This window comes from Neodiprion fabricii, chromosome 4, assembly GCF_021155785.1.
Source record: "Neodiprion fabricii isolate iyNeoFabr1 chromosome 4, iyNeoFabr1.1, whole genome shotgun sequence".
NCBI classification, from domain to species: Eukaryota; Metazoa; Arthropoda; class Insecta; order Hymenoptera; family Diprionidae; genus Neodiprion; species Neodiprion fabricii.
The window spans coordinates 35,862,429-35,887,421 of NC_060242.1; the positions used below are offsets into that span (position 1 = coordinate 35,862,429).

The window sequence follows — 24,993 nt, forward strand, 5'->3', positions numbered from 1 at the left end:
AGTCGATCTTCTGAAAATAGTCTTATCTCGATCCCTGGTCGACTCAAAGCGTTTCAGATGGTGAGGTTATTCTAAGTTGGCAAGAACATACGATGTATTACACGATCAATCTCAGCGTTCTTGAGAATTCGGGAAGACAAAGCGATCCCAAAATTATAACTTGATAGGTTTAGTCAAGGACAAGGGAATGCACAGGAAGTATAGGAAGAGGGACCGTATGGAAGAAGTAATTGAATTATGAGGGCAACGTTTTGTTGCTATTAACGTGATATAATTCCTTAAAAAATACAGAGGGTCTCCTCGTCGTATAATCTCTTGTACCTACTGATCTGGTTACACATGGCGTCTCGTAGTTTGAAATAATCTTTAACTGCGATCAGATCAACACGCTTTAAAGTTTATTGTATATAATAAACCAAACTTGCTAATCTTGTCGCAACGTGGTTTGAAACAGATTCGGGTTGGCCGACGGGGTGAAGTCGCATCCAACTTATAATTAATACAAATTTCAATCAAACTTAGAAGAAATATCATACACTATATTATGTAATTGAATATTTATATCTATTCGCCAGCGTAAAAGTAATTTATATCTATTTACCGCCAAAATACAAAGTAACCATAGAAAGATATGCGGACGACGCGAGGCACGTATTATATAACTTAAAATCTATTTACAGGAATACGAGTATTTTTCTCATGTGCATAACGTGGCTTATTCGTGTATGCTGGACTGCGGGACGCGGTGACCGCAGTGTTTCACTAAATACGAGGGAAACCTTAGATTAACCCAATTCATTTAGGCATTAAAATATCATAATCATACATGCTTGTTAGTGAATAGAAAATCTCTGTACAACTTGCCTAAGTGCGTTTTAGTTGACCGTAAGTTTGAGCAATACATATATAGGAGCGACTTTTTAACGATATTCAATTATCTACTTTTGCCTAATTATCCTACGTTCCAATACAGTTACGTCGTAGGTTATTGTATTTTGTTTAATCGTATACATACATTGTACAACTTTTATATCGTTATTCGTACACCGATCATTTACATACATAGACACTTTTATACATACCTCGATGAAATGATCACGGGAAATTATAATTTCGTATTACAAATCTATCTACTAGTATTCGATATTTGTTACCGAACATTCCTTATAATTATAGTGTATAACCATTGGAATGATGAAACCATGCTAGGGAGAATCTGTTGGAAACCTTTGCGTTGCGACGAAACCGAGCTTATTATAATTATTATATAGTCTATAAATCTGTCATAGTATATACGAGAGAGCTTCCTTGCAAATAAAACACTTCTTTCCGAATTTCGATTCCGAAAAAAAATATTAACAGTCGAAGGAACGCAAATGAATGTTATCCTCCTCAAAAATTTCTGGGAATCGAAACGATGCATTAATTTTAATAAGTGTGAATCCAGACGTTGAGATTTAGAGAAAAAAAAACAACAAAAACTGTTATGGCAATTACTTAAGAATAGTTTTCTAAATCTTATATAAATATGCTAATAATCTGGAGGATTCACGAATCACCAAAATCAATCTCGGACGGTAAAGTCGAATTGCAATGTTAAATACTAAAATAGTAGGTCCTTCCGTTGAACGCTTGGAAGTTTTCGTTTCATTACATTTGGTCAAACTCAGGCCATGCGAAAGCGCTACCGTAACAATTGAAAACAATAATCTGTGGAACGATTTTATCTTGAGGATTTTTTTATAACATCAACGATGTTATCCAACTACCGGAAGTTCAGTTTCATAGCAATAAATCACTTTGAAGAAAATTAATTCTTTCATCTATCAACGTTTATTGTTCTGAAAAAAAAAATCGTTCTACGTGTGTGTCTTGCAAGAATCCCGTATAACGCGTCGAGTGACGGAAAATCTCAGCCTTGTTCACCATTTTCTATTGGCACATTTTGGGTTGACAACGTCCTCTCGACAGCTCTGAGTCTCCTCGTCGAACATGGTCGTATTCTCGCAGACAAACCGGAAGTCTAGCATTTGCCTGGAAGTGAATCCTGGGGAGCAGTAATGAAACAGTCGGCAGTCTCTCGGATCTCCGTAAAAGCGATACGGTTCTCGATCGATGCAGCTGAAGGCAACTTGAGTAACTTTCGATCCTTCATCCCGATGGTTCGTATGAATTTTCGACCCCTTCTCTTCCGTCGTTGTTTCGGTCTTCACATTCGAACTCGTCGATGATTCGTCGTCAATAACTTTCACCGTCTCCGTTCTTGGCTCGTCTATTTGCACCAACTTAGCGCCGTCAGTTTCGCTATCCTCGCTCTCTTGCACCGCTGAATTTGAGCTCTCCGTTGCTTTCAGCAACGGATAAGGAGTCGAGAAGATCGCCGCGTTGATACCAAGGGTCGTCTCAATGCCAACGGATGGATTCGTACTTGCCTCGTTATTGCTTCGGGTGACAGACTCTGCGACAGGGGCTTTCTGGCCAACAGTTGTTCCCTCTTGCCCTTTGTCGTTAGATGAAGCTTCGATTGTATCGTTGAAAGAGACGTCGTTTGCTGATCGAGTTAGTTTGTTCTCTCGAGGTCTTTCATCCTCGTCAATGTACTCAGTAGACGTCCAGATAATCTCAGACGAGTCTTCAAAGTCGTCGATTCGCCGCACCAAGCTGGTTGACTTTTGTGTCGTGCTTTCAGTACCGAATGTTCTTCTCGAGAGCAGTGGGTTCTTCCTGATCACAGGCCTTGGAGCAAGTTGATTGTAGCTCTTGATGGGTTTCGCAGGTCGCGGATTCACAAGCCCAAATCTGTGCTTGATTACCACCGGGTTAGGAGTAGTCGTTGGAGGAATGTACTTATAATTTTTCCTCGCAGTAAGCGGCCTGAAGAGACTTGGAGGAACGGGTCTAGTCGTGGTGGTCGTCGTGGTCGTAGTAGTAGTGGTAGTCGAGGTAGTTGGGAGACGACTATCCGAAGCCTCGTCGTTTAGTCCATATTCGCTGGAGGACTCGGATACGGCTTTGGGTTCCTTTTCCTCGGTAGTGTCGAAAGAGGACTCATTGTTTTCTGCCGAATTTTCGATGTAGTGTTCAGGCTCGTAATTGTCGTCAACGTAATCCTCGGAGCCGACCGCGGTGCTCGACGCTTCCTCGATCTTCTGCTTCAAGTGTTTTTTCTTGAGATGGGGTATCTCGTCAGTGAACTTCAAGACCCCCTCCGTGCTGTAATCTTCACTCGATACCGTCGGCTTGGAATCTTCGATCGAGTACGCTTCGCCACTGACTGGCCCATCATCCTCATTCGAAGTGGAATATTCCTCAGAGTTATAATCCGAGTAGCTGTCCCTGGACGTCGGCTCTTGGGATCCAATGTATTCGCTACTCATTTTATAAGGTTCCGAATCTCTAGACCTAGAGTTGTACTCGTCAGAGGTATAGTCGTCGTACTCCCCCGTCTCGCCCCTTGAGTCCTCGTAGCTTGCCTTCTGTGATGACGTAGCCTTTTCGCAGTCCGACTCGTCACATGGTATCTGGTTCGGTGACTCCGATGACTTTTCCGCAGAACGATGAACCCCGCTCGTATCTGATGATGGGTAATCATTAGTGTCCCTGCTAGCAATCCATTCATCTTCTGTTTTCTCCCTAGAGTCCGATGACTGGGTCGTTTCCGATTCCTTTATTTCAGTGGTACTTTCTTTTGAGGTTTTCTCATGCATTTCTTCATTCTGAGCATCGAGTTTTTTTTCATTTTCACTTTCATTCATGATGTTTTTGGAGTAGTTGTTATCTGGTTCTTCTTCAGAGTCGACTTCTTTCGATGACCGTGATGCTGGTTTATCTCGCATGTCATCGATGGTCGACGTCTCGTTCTCCGATTTCGGAGAATTTGAGGTGGAAGTCTTTGGCTTCTCTGATTTTAAGTCTGAGAAGCCATCTTTAATTGCTTTTGAGTCTTGCGGATTCAACTTTGATAAGTTTGATGCCTTCACTTCCTCGGAGTTTGATGCTTTCACGGACTGTTCGTCGGTTGGGGAATCTCTCATTTCTGCTGCAGATTCTACTTTTACAACTGAAGAATTAAGCTCTTTATCGATCACGTCATCAGTTAATTGACCCTCGACTTCGTACTCCTTGCTATGGGGAATACTTTGTTCTACAGCTGAGTCTTGCGGTTTCACATTCTCAGCCACCACTGACTTGCTATTTTCAATCTCTTGATTCTCGTTGGGGGTTGCTTCGGATTGTTCGAATTGAGTTGTGTGGTTTTTACTGAGATGAGATTCCTTTGCGGTGAAATCGTCATCAGATTTAAGATCTTCTTTGCCTTTGGAGTCAACAGATTCACCCTCACGATCTTTCTCGACCTTTGATACTTCAGCTTCTGGTACCCTAACATCGGATGGTACTTGCGACGTCTTACTGTAATTTTTAGGGTATTCTTGTTCATTTGTGGACATATCCATTAATTTTTGTGGTACTGCCTCAATGTGCGATTGATCAGTCTTGAGCTCAGGCTTGGGTTCAGATTTCTCGAAACTCGTTATTTCCTTTTCCTCAATTCTTGTCTCGTTAGAGTAAGGTACGGACTTTGTTTCCGGAGCAACGTGTGAGACCGCATCACTATTGATGATTGCCGCATCCGAATTTCGCAAATCTCCGTCGCGAAGCATTGCATCCGGCACAATTCCTTCATGGCGAGAGGAAGATAACTTTTCGGTATCTTCAACAAGTTTCTGCACATCCAGCTCTTCCGTGTTCACTTCAGATTTTAGGGTCTCATATTCTTTGGAGTCCATGTCTTTGACGTTAGATTCCGTAGGTGTTGGAACAGATTCAGATTTAATGACGTGTTCGTCAAGGTCTGACACCTTCGTTTCCTCTTTAATGTCAGGATGAATATATTCGTCGACGTCAGAACCGATCGTAGTAGGAGACTTAGGTCCGGACGCATTTTTTATTATTGAGACTGCAGAGGTTGTCGCGTTTCCAGATTTTACCGCTTCCTCAGTCTTTGTCTTTCCAGCATCGACTGCAGTTTCGATTATTTCCAAATTATTTTTCTTTTCAGAATCATTTTTGCTCATCGCAGACTCGTTAACACATTTTTTGTTTTCTTTACTAAATGCAGATTTGCAATATAGTTCGACATCTGGCTGATCATCTTCTTTTTGCGTACCCAACAATGAGTCTGTATCATTCTGCTCCTCTGCTTTCATTTCTTTCGGGACTGAGAGAGATATCTCGGTATGACCTTTTCCTTCTATATCTGCAGTTTTCTCAACAGGCATCAAGTCGTAGTTCACGTTATCGTTGTTATCTGAATCCTTGAGATTCTCATTTGCTTTAATTTCTTCTGGCTCACTTTGTACATTCGTTTCCTTGTTACCGATCGTTTCAGATTTTTCATCAATATTATGGAAGGCAGAATCTTTCTTACCATCATTGGGTGACTTGGACTTTACATCACTCGGGCGCTCCTTCGAGGTCTTTTTCTCAGCTGATGTTTCTGCTGATGCCCGATATCCTAATAAAAGTGCTTTAAACTTTTTAAAGTTAGCCTTAATCGTTGCTATGTCCATGATCTCCTCAGAATCGGTATGTAACGGATGATTGCCACCATATTCACGGGAGTCATCAATCACGGGATACTCATAATCACGAGCCAGTTCATCATCTTCTTCGTAGTCACTTTGGTCCTGCAAAACTTCCCTCTTCAACCGAACAATCGCCTGCCTACGCCGATTCAAAGACCTCACCTTCCCTGCCGCCTCCAGTGAACTCCTTGCTAGCCGGGCGCTTCGTGACTGCCTAATCTTGGGCACATCCCTGTAAAACGGGTCGAAGGACTCGTCACCTTCCTTGTAGTCGTCATAGCTAGCCGGTATAGTTGTCAGAGGGAGCGTAACCAGTTCCGAGGTATTCAACGGACGTCCAGACTCGTCGCTGACGCTGGCCTTCGCAGTTACAATGACTCGTGACTGCGAAGGAAGAAGGGGCGAGGGATTTTGGACGATTCGTTGGATGTCCGGCGGTGGTAAATTGATCGTTATTTGCTGAGGTCTCAATTGCGGAATCGCTGCAGATGGCGACAAGTGAATGTGCCGAGTGATTTGAGTCGAGTCAGAATCTGGCTTAGGGGAAGATCTCGGTGTTGGGTAGAAAGACCTTGCCGTTTGCTCGGTGCTAGTCGGCGCAGGATGAAAATCCAGTGATATCTTTGAAGTCGAATTCTCGTCCGATTCAGGCGAATCATCATCCGTGGGTACAGGCGATATAGTGAGCTTGCTAACCTTTCCTTGATTCGTTGATTGTATGGCCTCCAGCGGCCTGCGGTCCTCCGTTCGTTCCCCATCATCGTGATACTCTTGGGTTTCTCTCGGGTTGTTGCTATGGATCGTGAAATGCTCGGTAGTACTTACCGCGCCGTGGTTATGGAATATCGGATTTATGTACGACGGGTTATTGGCGTTGCTGTTAAGCAATGTTTGAATCGTCGAAGAAATCCCGTGGAACAGAGGTGCCACAGTAGACGGACTGTTGTGGATTATCTGAGGTGCCGACGTCGTTCCATACCTCGCCTGATGCACCTGAGGAGGATTGGTACTCGAACCGATACCATGATTACTAAAGAGTTGGAAGGACGTTGCCTGATTATTGGCCTGTTCGCCGTTGTGCGAAATGTACTGATGACGGTTGTAGCCGGAATTCTTGTCGTCGTACAGTGATTTGGATTGGCTGGTTTGCGAGGTTGAGTACACGGTCGGAGTTTGGTAGTGCGATGGATATACGGTGTTCTGCTGGCGATACAGAGTCGATGGTGTAGTCGCTGGAGGAATGGTAGGTCGCTGAGTGGTCGTAGTCGTTGAGCTGGTCGACGGATGAATCGTCGTCTGGAGTTGATTATCGTCAATGGATTCCGTGGCCTCGCCTTCGTCGTCGGATACCCCGTGGAGGCTGGAAAGTGAGAAACGGAGCACATAGTTACGCAATAATCAGGCTACAAATCTATGTTGTTATTATTATTATGCTGTAAAAAAAATTTTTGGTACTTTCACTCGGTCGACGAGTTCGGTTAGGTCAGGACTCCGTTCTGAAGGAGCGCCCTTCGCTTTCCCATAACTCTCAGGCTAACTCGAGCATGATAATGGAAAGCTATTGCCGAATTAAGGATATAAAAAGAAAAACAAGCAAAAGAAATAGTAGAAGAAGAAAGAAGAATTAAGAGGACTCGTGATAGATCGAAACCGTGTTTAGCGCGTCTATTGAACCGTGTTGCCCCACCCATCGTATCAATCACATGAAAGGTGTTGAGAATTTAATGCCTCGTCAAGTGCCTATAACGCAGGATACAATAGGCCTATTGATGGCATAAGAATAAGCCGACAAACAACACAGCGGGCAGAACCAAAAGTTGCGTTTCATTGTAATTGTACTCAATTCAATAACCGTTCGCTTAAGTTCGTACGGACATCACAGCAAATCGACGAGTTAATTAACCGAAGAGCATCGCGGATGGATCGCTTCAAAGTGATGTGTCACTTGTCGTTAGATACAAGAACGTGCTTCGGCTGTATAAGCGAGTTCAATTTCACTTCGGGCGAGATTCCTGTACCGCCTCAAAACCAAATGGACATAATCTTGAGCTACCAGTTTACATGGCGGTACTTGGATGTAACACATCGCGTGCTACTTGAACACGAATCGATAATTGTTCGTGGTGGATAACAAGAGGGATACGAATTGATACTTGAACGATTTGACGGTCGAACCGACACTGCATCCGCCCATTTCGTGTTTATACACCGTACATCACTGGGGGAAAGAATGAGAGTTGGGACAAAAAGAAAGGTTGACTCACCTCAGAGTGACGGCATTATTTCCATAGAGCTCAAGGTTCAGGTTGTAGAAGCGCTCGCTCTTGCTGCAGTCGACCTCGTCGACTCGCTCGCAAACTCGAGTCTCCTGGTCGAACACCGTCCCATTAAGGCACAAGAACTTGATGTCCATTATCTCGTCTGAAACCAAATCTTACGGTGAGAATCGACCGTTAATTAGGGGCTCACACAGGGACGTTGAAAATCTTCTTTATAACTGATGAAGCAGCGGTAGGATTAATTAGCTTTATGGTAACAGTCTTCAACCAATGAGGATTCGTGCCGCCAAATGCGTGTAGTGATTTTTTTTTTTTTTTTTATTTGCTTACACGGAGAGAAAATTCTGACAATTCTTGCGTCGACTTCAAAACTGCTAGTTAGTTGGCTTGATCCATACCATTGGAGAGACGAAATACATGATCATTTGGCATCGCATTCGCCAATGCTATAAGATCGTATGATTGGCACCATCGTACCTAGTACCTACATAGTATGAGGAATGTGTAGCGAATCTCATGCGATGTTAGAATGAAAGCCGTGCTTTTCAACTGCGCGCCGATGCACGAGCCAGGAATCACTCGGTGAAAAAAATACAATGTAGGTATGGTTTAGTACAATGTGAATATGGTACTATTCATACGATCTTATGGCACTGATGAACGCGATGCCAATTATTCATATACTCGAGTTTCGCCAATAGTATCGATCAAGCCTTACCGACTAGCAGTTTTGAAACCTATACAAAAATCGTTAGAAATTTCTTTTCGTGTATTAGTGAGATGAGTTTCCAAACCTTTCATCACTTGCCTGAAAAAACACTCTCGAAACTACACAAGCATCTCCTATCTCTCGACGGATCTACCGATAGATATCGTACAGTTTGTTATTTTCTCTCTTTTTTTTCATCTGAAAATGAATTCAACCGTATAATATATGATATTATTCAGGAAACCAGTATCGATAAAATAAATTTATACAAAATGAAATAAACGTCACCGGGCGCCAAATTATTGTGCGGTATTTTTATTTTCTTCTATGGAATGTGTAGATCAGAAGTTTGCTCCTTGATAATCCGAGGAATTCGTGGAGTGAAAATGAAGACGTACCGGCAAATTGAAATGTGAGGATGAAGGGGCCGTAGACCCCTGAAGAATTTTTTACGGTATTATACGGAGCGAGACGTACCCACGTTTTTCCTCACAGTCACGCCTCGTGTGATTGATTAATGTCGCCGATTGAATCGACCGTTCTTAAACGTTGGTCAACTGTAGTACCGTAAGGAACAAAAGTCGCGTGAAACCCTGTACCATCTATCTCCCACTCGTACACTGTTTCTCTTTCGGCGATTTATTTATCAGCCTTGCACCGATCACTCCGCCATTTTTACAAGTTTGGTACTTGTTCTCTAAGCCAACGGATCAGTGGACGAAAGGGAAAAGAACTTGACTCGTAGATTGGGCAAGAAATACTGAGCCTGGAAAAATGTTTCGTTTGCACTCACGCGAAGATATTCGTACGCTGAGTTTTCATAATATAATTGAAATTACGCGAATTTCCCATTCAACATCAATAGGTGTTTGAGTAACCGTCTAAATCCCTTGAATTATTTAAAAAATCGAATGCCGTCATTAATGAACCGTTGAATCCATTGCTCTGTGACAGTATTCCGTATAGAACTGAATAAAGTATTTGTGATAGAAGATTCGCGATAAACATAACTAATGATTACGATATGATTGAATAACGAAATCTAATCAATGCAATATGGCCTGCACAGCAATGAAAAGATCGTGTGCATTGAAGCGTTCGGAACAACCGTGTCCATTTTAGTAGGTATTAGGTGTACTGTCGCAAAACTAATCTCAGCTATTCTTCTTGCTTGTAGAGGCGGAAACCGTTTATTCCAGTACAAATAAATCTTGACAAGATGCAGATCGGTCAAAATCTCGTGGACCAAATCTGGCAGATTGGTCGTGCATGAACTCGGTGACTAGATGCCACGTGTGGCTATAACGCACAAATCTAGAATAAGCAGTCTGTGCAGACCATGCACAGACGCCACCGAAGCACGGAGTGCAGCTACGTGTGTGAAATGTAAGACTAGCGACAGGCGGTGCAATATGGTGCGCACGTCTTACGTAACCGTTACGTTGTTCAAGGCGTTCGTACATTTCAGCGTATAGTCTCGGTACGGATACGAGCCTCTTGACATTCGAGCGATTCTTAATTATACACTTCAACCATAGATGTAACGCTAATGTTTAATTCACCCGAAATGCCGATTTTTTATTTGACGACTGATCACCGTTGCGGCGCGTTGTGGTGACAATGAATAAGTAGAGAAGAATCGTGCGGAAAAAAAGCTAACAAGTTAATCGGCATTTGATGCTAATCAGTAAGCACATTCTTCCTCGCTTGATCATACTCGGAATGTCATGGTCGTAGGCATTAGCGACAAATGTTACTGACCTATGCTTGGAAAATAACTTCGACAAAGTGTGTACGTAATATATATTGCCATCGCTTAATACTCCGTGCTATGGTGTCGTTTGTTTTTTCTCTCTACATTTTACCCATAAGTATATTTGTGACTACTGTTCTACATCGATTGATCCCTTATATTTATCGGAATTTAGTACACCAACGAATCGTGAATTGGTGACGCAATTTTGACATGTCAAAACCGTTGCTATGTAGGAAAAAGTCTGTAAGACCTGTTTGCTACGTATTTCTATACGCTTTCAATACAAGTTTGCTGGGCCATGCGTTTCGGTTCACTGGTTGTGCCCGAGTTTTGCGTAGCGTTAAAAACAAGGGAAAAATTGATATGAAAAATAAAACGCCCGATCAGCCACGTCGAGAAACGGGCTGTAGGTAAGTATGCTATTACAAACGAATATAGGGAACAATCTCGATTAATTGTAAACCATTATTGAACCCGGTTTCAATACGGCTTTAATTAAATGCATTAGATATCATAATAATGACCGAAACCTGAATCACAAAAGATGTAACGATTCTTTCTTACGGGAGTAAATATCACTGGATCACGTTCTATGGCGGCGGTGGAATTAACATGGAATTTGAATATGACCATTGCCAAATGGATTGATGATTGTTAGAATTCAATGCGAGTAACCAAGCGGGCAATCATGAAATAGCTCTGCACTGTCAAAACTTTTTCTTCCGAGCATCCCACACGTCGGTGAAACTTTTAGCCACAGTGCAGAAAACGGCATACTCGTGGTATTGAAAAATTAGGAAGTTACACGTTTGAAACACGAGCTAACGATTGAGGGAGAAAAAAATTCCGAGAGTGCAGCACCCCGATACATTTTTACAGTCAATGTAACCATCAGATCGAGTTAGAGTTGTAGGTTTTGCTTGCAAAGCTTGCGAATTGATAGAAAGAGTTCCACCTTGATGCGTATAATTAGCGAGGAAAACGTTTCGCAAGGTATGTAGTTGAATGGCAAACAGCATTTTTGTCGGTAATTTACCTTTCTGTCCAATGGTACAGACGTGGAACATCTGGCAGCCAGTTTCCACGTCAGCGTAGTATCCGCCGATGACTTTGCCCACACAGGAAAAGTTCGTCTCCGGCAAATTGTCGAAGTCCAAATACTGGAATGAGATATAGTTATCCTTGTGAGCATGACAAATTAGAAATTTTCACCCTCGAGCTGAACGATTATTCTCTCAACTGATTCGAGTAACGAGGAAGACCAGTATTCAAGGTATTGTTTACGGCAGACCGTCAGCACCTTTGTTGACCTAACTATTTGGACATGACATCCGATAGATTCCGCTGAGTAATTTCTTTGAGAATTAATATCTATAGGCGGCATATGATTGCGGTTCTCCATACCGACAGAATTCGCCGAATTTAATTGCCAAAACTGCTCTTTTATCCACCGACAATACCGTTGCTCCATGTTCCGTGATTGATTTGTCACCGTTTCGTAGAATTGCAATTACATTGTATATTAGATATAGCTGTTTATAATTTATCTTGTTTCATCGTTTATTAACAATTATATTTACACATCGAATAAATATATTATATTATATATTTGCGCAATTGGATAAATAAAACGTAATTTTCTATTTCATGTTTGTACGCTTACAGCAGTGTTTAATGGATTATTATCTTCGGTCGTTAAAAAAAGGTTTCTATACTGTCGTGAACTACGTGAATAAAATTGGCATTAAGAATGCTTTTTTTTTCATCAATTAAATTTATACCGCGGAGGTCAATTTAAAACTTGTCAAGGGCTTGGCAGAAATTTCTGTACAATTATGTATAGTATTATAATTATCATTGCGTACAGCATATTTATGTAACTGTAAGTGTCTACACGAAAAATACCAGTTGTAACAATGAACGTATATAAAGTTATTTTATTTTTCGTCAAATTTCTGTAAGTGATCCGCACTGTATTCGTGTCACATAAATTGCCGTGCACACGCCCGTATCTCGATACTTTTAAAGAGTAGCGTGATATACCTTTAATACTGCATAACTTGCACAACGCTGCAGTACGTAACTTGATATTGCCTTGGCCAATTTGGCTGAATGACAAAATTGTGATCTTTTATACGGCAGCAGCTAGATACTTCTAAGCAATAAAAGAGAAATAAAAAAATTAAAATTCACTTTCACTTTAGCCATGGACGGTATGCGGGTATTTCCAGTTGCGGGTGGCATCTACTTTTGTAAACACGTCAATTTGCAAAAGGCGTGACTATGCAGTCGCGTGTATATACGTACGTGCATACGTCTTGTGCCTTGTTGGGATTCGGCATTGGAATCTTAATTGCGTCAATCAACTATACCCTGATTCAATTACCACATATACTGAAACTTTCACTCACCCCGGGTTCACCTCCGCTGCACAATCTGAAGCCATGCTGGAAATTTATGAGCCACACGATAACTGAAACAGATGAAAAAAAATTCACCGGTTTAAGTTTCTGGTGAAAAGCTTTGATCGATTCGTAATTATAACAACCGTTCAAGTGATGAACTCGTAAATAATATATGTATATCGATCTGACGCATCGCAATGTCTGATCTACACATTTGTATATTATAGATGATTTCGCGAGCAGTAGACGAGTATGTACAAGATACATATTCAGCCAAGAATGTCATACAGAATTATTACATGCACATTATTCTTACCGAAGCTAGAGAAGCTAATATAACTTTCACCGTGCTTATCTAACTCGACAGACGTCCCAGGTGTTAATTATTTCTCAGTTCTGACAGACCAGGTGATTTTCGTCATGTTTCCTGCGCCTTTATATTTATCCGTACCAACCGCGATGCAAGCACGGCGCATCCAGAATAAAAATAAAATAGTAAAAAACTGAATCAATCATTTTTGTATAATAAACTGCAGAAACGGATCTGCTTGATCATTTCACTCAATTCCTGGGTGCACTAATGAACAAAAATGTTGCTAATCGAACTCGTCAGCTGTTGCTAGTATACAAATAGATAATATGTCTAACGGCATGTGAAACCCCATGCTACACTCCTCTAGACACCCTCCAGCACTTTCTTGCAGTAAAAGCATCCTATTAACCTGATCAGTCCAACCCTGACAGTCAATCTCATTTATTGATCGGTATCGAACACTTTACTAGCGAGGTAAATTATTAGCATAACTTGTGACTAAATCTTCACATGCGTATTTTCAAAAGAAACGGACGTTTCAGTCATACGTCAGAAATTCTTCCGACCTGTGAAATGCTAGACCCCAAACAAAATTTCCAGCCTATGATATAGCCGCTAAAGGTTGAATGAAGGATCTTATACTCCGTTTTCAGAAAATGTCGACTGTAAAACTCCGTCCGAAACAGCAATTTGAAGTGTACGTAATCATGAAAAGAAGAAAGTACGCAATATTTTCAAGTACCAGCCCGCAAGCCGCGCTAGCTCACTAATCGTTGACAAACAAACGCTTTCAAGATCCTAAAACGCAGTTTACGAGACAAACGCGCGTAGCCAGAGGGCAACCAAGATTTGAACATAAAATTTTTTCAATTTCTATAAAGAAATTCCACGCTGACGAGGCCGTTACATTCTTACCACGCTTTTTTTTTTTTTTTTTTTTCTATTGTTAAAAATTTTGCCTGTCTACATTTTACCGTCGTACCGTTAATTGCTCTCGAAGAAGTTCACTGGGCCTTAGATGTCCTCGCAAACTCCTGCCAAGGTTATTCTGGTAACAGCCTTACGAAATCCTCCGATGACTCGAAAGACTTGAGGCTGAATAATGATCCGAGCAGAAAACTATGCAACCATCAACCACTGTGTAGGAGACAGGGTGACCTCAATTCGTTGCACCTGTATCCCGGGCGCATTGATGAATAAATATTAATGTAAACGAGAGTAGGTCTGTATCACGAACTACTTAGAGAATATCTTGTAACAACTGCATATTCTAGACGTAAGAGATATACGGAGGTTGGATGAAACGCGTCATTGCACAGCAGCTTTAGTAGGAATCTGGTGAAGAGAGTTATCCTCTTACACCGATTAAGTTTGATTTATACTTTGACCCCGTATTGTACATAACGTTTGCCTCGGGGGCTGGGTTCGAGTGGCTTGAAGCAATTCCGAAGAGTCCGAGTGCTCGTTTTCTCAAGTTGTTAAGCTTTAGGAGATATATACACGTCGCACACAATCATCCACGTACACAAGCATATGAAATTTCGAAACATCTCGCCGATTAGTAGCTGGGTGATTAACGAACATGTTGTTGGATCTATAAACTAGGCTTGGAGATGATTCGCCGATACTTAATTCCTCGTGCAGGAATATCTTAAGCGAGCGAGACACGATCCGGCAATCGGATCGGCGTGGCGATCAGTATCAATTACTGGGAGTGCAAGGATCTCCTTCGAACCAGCCAGCCTTACAGCCATCGAGTAGTGAACTTTTCTTTACGATGCCGTTAACCCATATACATACCTACACGCTTATTTATTCAATTATTTACCTACGATAACTGACTTGAGAACGAACGGGCGCCCGTTCGTGCCAAAGCGCTTGTTCAAACAAATTATCTGCACCAAAGGATGGAACAAACTTTTCGAGCACGGTGCGTGATAGAAAATGCCGACACTGATCATCCTTCAAACACTTATTTTTCATACTCTTCGCTACCGAGGACCGGGGTCAACGAGAACTCCGGTCCGAAAAAGCGACTACATCATAAAAGAGAAGGAATGGTCAACGCCACGACGGTATGCTGTATGGGTGGAAGATATCAAGTACCTAAATGTCACGGGATTCACACAGCTCTGATGTACAGCTGGGTTATATCACCGCTCATCGCGACCGTGCCAATACGGATGTGAGTGAAAGAGGTATAATGAAGGAGCATACCAGTATACAAATGTTTTCCCGCAGTCTAGTCGTAACGTCATAACGAGGAGACCACGGTGCACAGTTCACTGTAATATATCCACAAACGTATGAATTACGCACATGCGCGTGTATTTAACTGCCCACGTTGTCCACTTATTACAGTTGTGGGTGCAGATTCGTATTGGTGTGAACGATGGCTCGTTTCATTTTTCAGTTTCACGAAACACTGTGAAATACCTTTCTTAAGTTTGAAAGGACTTTTTTGAAGCGAAGCTTCTTAAGACGCGCTTCGGATGGGGACCTAACTTAGGAAAAGTTAAACGTCAGGAGGTACGAGTGGAAGTTGCACCGCTCCTTATTTTTTTTTTCTTTAGCGGCGAATTGTCGTAATCACTTCCAATTGGCAAGAAATCACAAATTCAACCAACTTCATTCGGTGTAAAGCAAATTATACTCATTTTATTTTGTTAATCTAACTGATACTGATCAAAACTTATTACACTCTCGCCTTCGAGACAAGAACAGTGTTTTATGGGTGTGTTAGAATACCGGGTAACGTTAGAAAGAAGGTTTTTTGAGAAAATCGGCTTCAATGTTGCTAAATAGTCGATCGTCGCGCATAAAGGTACCTTGGTACAAATTAGGTTGAACTTTTCTACAACACGTTCGACACATACTCTAAGTTTTTTCATAACACGTAATCGCGGATTATTTTCTAAGGCCAGCCTCGATTACTGTATTACCCTGAGAAGACTTGAGCAAATTGAACGTTATTGATTTCGTCAACTGCTCTCTCACTGTCGAACCGCGTTGCAGTACAGATGAAGATCGGTGATAGGACCAAATTCTTTCGGAAGTGTCGTCACGTTGATTGTGACGAAATTTTTGGAACCTGTACACTGTGTTGGAGTACTATCCTATGATCGCGCTAGGTCAATGCCGTTTTGCGTAACTTATCTTCCTTTTCTAACTGGAATTTGCATGCGGTATACAAGCCTACCAAAAATGCAGTGCCGAATCACAGAGTGATGTATACTCTCTTCCGTGCTATCAGCCTTCAATTTTTAACAGACTGCGTAGTGTGTGAAAGGGATAACATACTACATTCGTGATATCTTTCTCTGCACAGCCCGCGCCACTATCCGGCAACGACCGGACAATTTGTTGCAGGCATTTCCATACTATAGTAAACTAGCATGGTCCAAGCACTGTGCGTTTGCTCAGATATTAACCTGCACTCATGTATGACAATACATTTTCCAAGGAGACAATGAAATCACCAGCCGACTTCACATGAGGTCTGCTCTACATTAAATTGTTGTCATTTATGAATATTAATATGGGAAAAGAGGGCATAAAAGATAGATAACATTGTGCACAAACCAAATTAGGTTTTCCATCCACTTAAATTATGCAGGATGATGCATAGAAAAAGGCATGAGAGGTGTTGGAAATTTGTAAATGCGATTAGAGGCTTCTGATCAGTATGCAGGATTAACTGAAATAGGATGGCATGTACGCCAAACGTGTATAGCCGTAGTGATGTAGGAAAGAAAAATAAAGTTTATTTCAAACGAATTCAGATACATAAGTATGTAAAAATTTCGATTGTCGAATTCAAGAAAATACATGTACAATAACCCGACAAATTAATTAACCAGTCGTAACCACAGGCGAATTTTCAAGATTTGGCTATTGGTGCTGTATATGATAAACCTTCCTTAATCCAAGCAGTCAAAAATGATAACATTGATATGACCGATAGAAAACAGGTATGAACCAGAGTAAAGGGTGATGATACTAAAATGGTTTTCTCACCAAGATTGACACGAATCATGATAATCTAAAGCCACGAGTTGTAATGCGTGTTTGAAGTAGATTGTAAAATATTTGATGGAGTGCGGCCGTCCGGGATTCTGACACGAGATTGTAAAAAGTGATCAGACACTGAGTCATCCCCTGATGCATCTGAGTTTAGGCCAGCATGATCCGATTCAGTAATCTCATCTGGTACAGTTTCATCATTCTGGTCAATGCCGCCGAATGTAATATCGTCGATCAGTGAGCCAGAATTGCTTACACCACTATTCCGTTGCGAGTTCCAAGACCACTCAGAAGGAGCATTCTGACCGTTGATTTTGTATGAGTCAACGTCTATTGGTGCGCCAAAGTTACCTACAGCACCGTTCATCTGCTGCTTCTCTAACTGTTGAGTGCCAGAATTCTGACCGTTGATTACGTATGAGCCAACGTCCATCGGGGCGTTGGACTTGCCTGCAGAATCGTTCATCTGCCGCTTTTCTATTCGTCGAGTTTGACCGTCAATTTTGGATAGGATATCATCGATCGGTGTGCCAGGCTTTCTCATGACTCGATTCATTTGGAGGTCCCTGAACTGTTGAGGGTGAGCGTTCTGACCACTGATTTTGGATGACCCAACGTCAATCGATGTGCCGGCCTTACCTATAGCGCCGTTGATCTGTAGCTTCTCGAATTGCTGAGTCTCACGGTTCTGACCGTTAGATATGTATGAGCCAACGTCAATCGGGGCGCTGGACTTAACTATAGCACCGTTCGTCTGCAGCTTGTCTAATTGTTGAGTGTCAGAATTCTGACCGTCTATTTTGGATGATATAACATCGATCGGTGTGCCAGGCTTGCTAATGATTCGATTCATTTGGAGGTCCCTAAGCCGTTGAGGGTGAGCGTTCTGACCACTGATTTTGGATAAGCCAACGTCAATCGGTGCGCCGGTCTTTCCTACAGCGCCATTCGCCTGTAGCTCCTCAAATTGCTGAGTCTCACCGTTCTGACCGTTAGATGTGTATGAGCCAACGTCCATCGGGGTGCCGGAGTTAGCTACAGCACCGTTCGTCTGCAGCTTGTCTGATTGTTGAGTGTCAGAATTCTGACCGTCTATTTTGGATGATATAACATCGATCGGTGTGCCAGGCTTGCTAATGATTCGATTCATTTGGAGGTCCCTAAGCCGTTGAGGGTGAGCGTTCTGACCACTGATTTTGGATGAGCCAACGTCAATCGGTGCACCGGTCTGTCCTACAGCGCCATTCACCTGTAGTTCCTCAAATTGCTGAGTCTCACCGTTCTGACCGTTAGATGTGTATGAGCCAACGTCCATCGGGGTGCCGGAGTTAGCTACAGCACCGTTCGTCTGCAGCTTGTCTGATTGTTGAGTGTCAGAATTCTGACCGTCTATTTTGGATGATATAACATCGATCGGTGTGCCAGGCTTGCTAATGATTCGATTCATTTGGAGGTCCCTAAGCCGTTGAGGGTGAGCGTTCTGACCACTGATTTTGGATAAGCCAACGTCAATCGGTGCGCCGGTCTTTCCTACAGCGCCATTCGCCTGTAGCTCCTCAAATTGCTGAGTCTCACCGTTCTGACCGTTAGATGTGTATGAGCCAACGTCCATCGGGGTGCCGGCGTTAGCTACAGCACCGTTCGTCTGCAGCTTGTCTGATTGTTGAGTGTCAGAATTCTGACCGTCTATTTTGGATGATATAACATCGATCGGTATGCCAGGCTTGCTATTGATTCGATTCATTTGGAGGTCCCTAAACCGTTGAGGGTGAGTGTTCTGACCACTGATTTTGGATGAGCCAACGTCAATCGGTGCACCGGTCTGTCCTACAGCGCCATTCACCTGTAGTTCCTCAAATTGCTGAGTCTCACCGTTCTGACCGTTAGATGTGTATGAGCCAACGTCCATCGGGGTGCCGGAGTTAGCTACAGCACCGTTCGTCTGCAGCTTGTCTGATTGTTGAGTGTCAGAATTCTGACCGTCTATTTTGGATGATATAACATCGATCGGTGTGCCAGGCTTGCTAATGATTCGATTCATTTGGAGGTCCCTAAGCCGTTGAGGGTGAGCGTTCTGACCACTGATTTTGGATAAGCCAACGTCAATCGGTGCGCCGGTCTTTCCTACAGCGCCATTCGCCTGTAGCTCCTCAAATTGCTGAGTCTCACCGTTCTGACCGTTAGATGTGTATGAGCCAACGTCCATCGGGGTGCCGGAGTTAGCTACAGCACCGTTCGTCTGCAGCTTGTCTGATTGTTGAGTGTCAGAATTCTGACCGTCTATTTTGGATGATATAACATCGATCGGTGTGCCAGGTTTGCTAATGATTCGATTCATTTGGAGGTCCCTAAGCCGTTGAGGGTGAGCGTTCTGACCACTGATTTTGGATAAGCCAACGTCAATCAGTGCGCCGGTGTTTCCTACAGCGCCATTCGCCTGTAGCTTCTCGAATTGCTGAGTCTCACGGTTCTGACCGTTAGATATGTATGAGCCAACGTCAATCGGGGCGCTGGACTTAACTATAGCACCGTTCGTCTGCAGCTTGTCTAATTGTTGAGTGTCAGAATTCTGACCGTCTATTTTGGATGATATAACATCGATCGGTATGCCAGGCTTGCTATTGATTCGATTCGTTTGGAGGTCCCTAAACCGTTGAGGGTGAGTGTTCTGACCACTGATTTTGGATGAGCCAACGTCAATCGGTGCACCGGTCTGTCCTACAGCGCCATTCACCTGTAGTTCCTCAAATTGCTGAGTCTCACCGTTCTGACCGTTAGATGTGTATGAGCCAACGTCCATCGGGGTGCCGGAGTTAGCTACAGCACCGTTCGTCTGCAGCTTGTCTGATTGTTGAGTGTCAGAATTCTGACCGTCTATTTTGGATGATATAACATCGATCGGTGTGCCAGGCTTGCTAATGATTCGATTCATTTGGAGGTCCCTAAGCCGTTGAGGGTGAGCGTTCTGACCACTGATTTTGGATAAGCCAACGTCAATCGGTGCGCCGGTCTTTCCTACAGCGCCATTCGCCTGTAGCTCCTCAAATTGCTGAGTCTCACCGTTCTGACCGTTAGATGTGTATGAGCCAACGTCCATCGGGGTGCCGGAGTTAGCTACAGCACCGTTCGTCTGCAGCTTGTCTGATTGTTGAGTGTCAGAATTCTGACCGTCTATTTTGGATGATATAACATCGATCGGTATGCCAGGCTTGCTATTGATTCGATTCATTTGGACGTCCCTAAACCGTTGAGGGTGAGTGTTCTGACCACTGATTTTGGATGAGCCAACGTCAATCGGTGCACCGGTCTGTCCTACAGCGCCATTCACCTGTAGTTCCTCAAATTGCTGAGTCTCACCGTTCTGACCGTTAGATGTGTATGAGCCAACGTCCATCGGAGTGCCGGAGTTAGCTACAGCACCGTTCGTCTGCAGCTTGTCTGATTGTTGAGTGTCAGAATTCTGACCGTCTATTTTGGATGATATAACATCGATCGGTGTGCCAGGCTTGCTAATGATTCGATTCATTTGGAGGTCCCTAAGCCGTTGAGGGTGAGCGTTCTGACCACTGATTTTGGATAAGCCAACGTCAATCGGTGCGCCGGTCTTTCCTACAGCGCCATTCGCCTGTAGCTCCTCAAATTGCTGAGTCTCACCGTTCTGACCGTTAGATGTGTATAAGCGAACGTTCATCGGGGTGCCGGAGTTAGCTACAGCACCGTTCGTCTGCAGCTTATCTGATTGTTGAGTGTCATAATTCTGACCGTCTATTTTGGATGATATAACATCGATCGGTGTGCCAGGCTTGCTAATGATTCGATTCATTTGGAGGTCCCTAAACCGTTGAGGGTGAGCGTTCTGACCACTGATTATGGATGAGCCAACATCAATCGGTGCGCCGGTCTTTCCTACGGCGCCATTCACCTGTAGCTTCTCAAATTGCTGAGTCTCACCGTTTTGACCGTTAGATGTGTATGAGCCAACGTCCATCGGGGTGCCAGGGTTAGCTACAGCACCGTTCGTCTGCAGCTTGTCTGATTGTTGTGTGTCAGTATTCTGACCGTCTATTTTGGATGAGATAGCATGGATCGGAGTGCCAGTCTTGCCGATGATTCGGTTCATTTGTATGTTCGTGGACCGTTGAGCGTTAAGATTCTGACCGCTGGTTTTCTGGATGCCGACATTATTTGATGAGCCGTACTTGCTGACAGCATCGTTTACGTGCAGTTTCTCAATCTGTGAAACGTCCAAATTCGGACCGTCAATTTTGGATGCACCAACATCCGTCCGTGCGCCGGACTTGCCGAAGGAACCAATTTCATGCAGGTTCCTATGATGCTGTGGGTGCGCGGTCCGGACGATACCATCGAATGTAATTTCTGAGTTTAATGCTTCTGAATCGATGCCAACAAGTTCTAAATCGTCGTGTTTATCGACAGAAAGTTGGCGGTTGCCCACATTGCTATTGAGTGAAACATATGACGATGGGTCGTTACTGAAGGACACTGGATCAGGTGAGCGCGTGGTAACGCGAATTAGCGGTGACTCATGCCTAACCGGAGTATTCATGCTGATGATCGATACGTTGGGATCACTAAGTTCATTGCCTGAAGTAGAGAAAATATCGAATGGGACAACTGGTGGGGTATCAATTAAGAGAGATGAATTGCCGTCGTCGTTGTAATCTATCGATTGGGTATGACTATCAGTCGGCGAATCAGTGGAGGTTGAAGCATTAACGGTGGTAACGTTCGACACTTCGGACACAACTACACGTGAATGACTATTGACAGATATTGTAGACGTGGTTTCAGATGAAGTATTTGTGAGGTTAGGGAACTCCGTGGTCAACACCTCAGCACTTGGTGTGAAAGTCTCTGATGTGACCGTTGTAGCGTTAGAGGATTCGGTAGTTGATACATCGGCACTCGCTATGGAGGTCTCTGATGTAACCGTCGTAGCGTTGGAAGACTCTGTAGTCGATGCGTCAGCACTAGCTGTGGAGGTCACTGATGTGACCGTCGTAGCATTGGAAGACTCTGTGGTCGATGCATCAGCACTTGCTGAGGAGGTCTCTGATGTGACCGTCGTAGCGTTGGAAGATTCAGTAGTGGACGCCTCTGCACTTGTCGTGGACGTCTCCGACGAGACCGTTGTAGCGTTGGAAGACTCTGTGGTCGATGCTTCGGCACTCGCTGTGGAGGTCTCTGATGTGACTGTCGTAGCGTTGGAAGACTCTGTGGTCGACGCATCAGCACTAGCCGTGGAGGGCACTGATGTGACCGTCGTAGCGTTGGGAGACTCTGTGGTCGATGCATCAGCACTAGCTGTAGAGGTCACTGTTGTAACCGTCGTAGCATCGGATGATTCTGTAGTTGAAGTATCGGCACTCGCTGTAGAGGTCTCTGATGTGACGGTCGTAGCGTTGAAAGACTGTGTGGTCGACGCATCAGCACTAGCCGTGGAGGGCACTGATGTGACCGTCGTAGCGTTGGGAGACTCTGTGGTCGAAGCATCAGCACTAGCTGTAGAGGTCACTGTTGTGACCGTCGTAGCATCGGATGATTCTGTAGTTGAAGTATCGGCACTCGCTGTAGAGGTCTCTGATGTGACTGTCGTAGCGTTGGAAGACTCTGTGGTCGATGCATCAGCACTAGCTGTAGAGGTCACTGATGTGACCGTCGTAGCATTGGATGATTCTGTAGTGGACGCCTCTGCGCTTGTCGTGGACGTCTCCGACGAGACCGTTGTAGCGTCAGATGACTCTGTGGTCGATGCATCAGCACCAGCTGTGGAGGTCACTGATGTGACCGTCGTAGCATTAGAAGACTCTGTGGTCGATGCATCGGCACTTGCTGTGGAGGTCTCTGATGTGACCGTCGTAGCGTTGGAAGATTCAGTAGCGGACGCCTCTGCACTTGTCGTGGACGTCTCCGACGAGACCGTTGTAGCGTTGGAAGACTCTGTGGTCGATGCTTCGGCACTCGCTGTGGAGGTCTCTGATGTGACTGTCGTAGCGTTGGAAGACTCTGTGGTCGATGCGTCAGCACTAGCTGTGGAGGTCACTGATGTGACCGTAGTAGCGTTGGAAGACTCTGTGGTCAATGCATCGGCACTTGCTGTGGAGGTCTCTGATGTGACCGTCGTAGCGTTGGAAGATTCAGTAGTGGACGCCTCTGCACTAGCCGTGGAGGTCACTGATGTGACCGTCGTAGCGTCGGAAGACTCTGTGGTCGATGCATCAGCACTAGCTGTGGAGGTCTCTGATGTGACCGTCGTAGCGTTGGAAGACTCTGTGGTCGACGCATCAGCACTAGCTGTAGAGGTCACTGATGTGACCGTCGTAGCATTGGATGATTCTGTAGTTGTAGCATCGGCACTCGCTGTAGAGGTCTCTGATGTGACAGTCGTAGCGTCAGATGACTCTGTGGTCGATGCATCAGCACCAGCTGTGGAGGACACTGATGTGACCGTCGTAGCATTAAATGACTCTGTGGTCGATGAATCGGCACTTGCTGTGGAGGTCTCTGATGTGACCGTCGTGGCGTTGGAAGATTCAGTAGCGGACGCCTCTGCACTTGTCGTGGACGTCTCCGACGAGACCGTTGTAGCGTTGGAAGACTCTGTGGTCGATGCTTCGGCACTTGCTGTGGAGGTCTCTGATGTGACCGTCGTAGCGTTGGAAGACTCTGTGGTCGATGCATCAGCACTAGCCGTGGAGGTCACTGATGTGACCGTCGTAGCATTGGAAGACTCTGTGGTCGATGCATCGGCACTTGCTGTGGAGGTCTCTGATGTGACCGTCGTTGCGTTGGAAGATTCAGTAGTGGACGCCTCTGCACTTGTCGTTGACGTCTCCGACGAGACCGTTGTAGCGTTGGAAGACTCTGTGGTCGATGCATCGGCACTTGCTGTGGAGGTCTCTGATGCGACCGTCGTAGCGTTGGAAGACTCTGTGGTCGATGCATCAACACTTGCTGTGGAGGTCTCTGATGTGACTGTCGTAGCGTTGGAAGACTCTGTGGTCGATGCATCAGCACTAGCTGTGGAGGTCACTGATGTGACCGTCGTAGCGTTGGAAGATTCAGTAGTGGACGCCTCTGCACTCGCTGTGTAGGTCCCTGATATGACTGTCGTAGCGTTGGAAGACTCTGTGGTCGACGCATCAGCACTAGCCGTGGAGGTCACTGACGTGACCGTCGTAGCGTTGGTAGACTCTGTGGTTGATGCATCAGCACTAGCTGTGGAGGTCTCTGATGTAGCCGTCGTAGCGTTTGACGATACTGTAGCTGACGCCTCCGCATTTGTCGTGGACGTCTCCGACGACACCGTTGTAGCATTGGAAGACTCTGTGGTCGATGCATCGGCACTTGCTGTGGAGGTCTCTGATGTGACCGTCGTAGCGTTGGAAGACTCTGTGGTCGATGCTTCGGCACTCGCTGTGGAGGTCTCTGATGTGACCGTCGAAGCGTTGGAGGACTCTGTGGTCGATGCTTCAGCACTCGCTGTGGAGGTCTCTGATGTGACCGTCGTAGCGTTGGAAGACTCTGTGGTCGATAAATCTGCACTCGCTGTGGAAGTCTCTGATGTGACCGTCGTAGCGTTGGAAGATTCAGTAGTGGACGACTCTGCACTTGTCGTGGACGTCTCCGACGAGACCGTTGTAGCGTTGGAAGACTCTGTGGTCGAAGCATCGGCACTTGCTGTGGAGGTCTCTGATGTGACCGTCGTAGCGTTGGAAGACTCTATGGTCGATGCATCTGCACTAGCTGTTGAGGTCTCTGATGTGACCGTCGTAGCGTTTGAAGATTCAGTAGTTGACGCCTCCGCATTTGTCGTGGACGTCTCCGACGACACCGTTGTAGCATCGGAAGACTCTGTGGTCGATGCATCGGCACTTGCTGTGGAGGTCTCTGATGTGACCG

At 44.6% G+C, this 24,993-nt stretch overlaps 1 protein-coding gene and 1 long non-coding RNA gene across 4 annotated transcripts in view; one reads left to right on the top strand and one right to left on the bottom strand.

The window, feature by feature from the left end:
* Positions 1-254: 254 nt before the first annotated feature.
* The window catches only part of LOC124181723 (calponin homology domain-containing protein DDB_G0272472-like), a 98,577-nt gene continuing 73,838 nt past the window's right edge, over positions 255-24,993 (bottom strand). The window contains exons 1-5 of one of the 3 annotated variants that reach the window (XM_046568552.1): positions 14,030-14,057; positions 12,741-12,802; positions 11,366-11,489; positions 7,850-8,018; positions 255-6,945 (exon numbers count right to left, since the gene is read on the bottom strand). In XM_046568552.1, the coding sequence (XP_046424508.1) occupies positions 1,923-6,945; positions 7,850-8,018; positions 11,366-11,396 (5,223 nt within the window). In that variant the 5' untranslated portion in view covers positions 11,397-11,489; positions 12,741-12,802; positions 14,030-14,057 and the 3' untranslated portion in view covers positions 255-1,922. Of the gene's footprint in view, positions 6,946-7,849; positions 8,019-11,365; positions 11,490-12,740; positions 12,803-14,029; positions 14,058-24,993 lie in introns of those variants that run through there. The other 2 variants (XM_046568551.1, XM_046568550.1) reach the window with 2 other exon arrangements.
* LOC124181726 lies at positions 23,130-24,895 on the top strand. Its single transcript, XR_006870553.1, has 3 exons — positions 23,130-23,195; positions 23,394-23,459; positions 24,846-24,895. It is a non-coding gene; the product is annotated as an uncharacterized LOC124181726 (long non-coding RNA).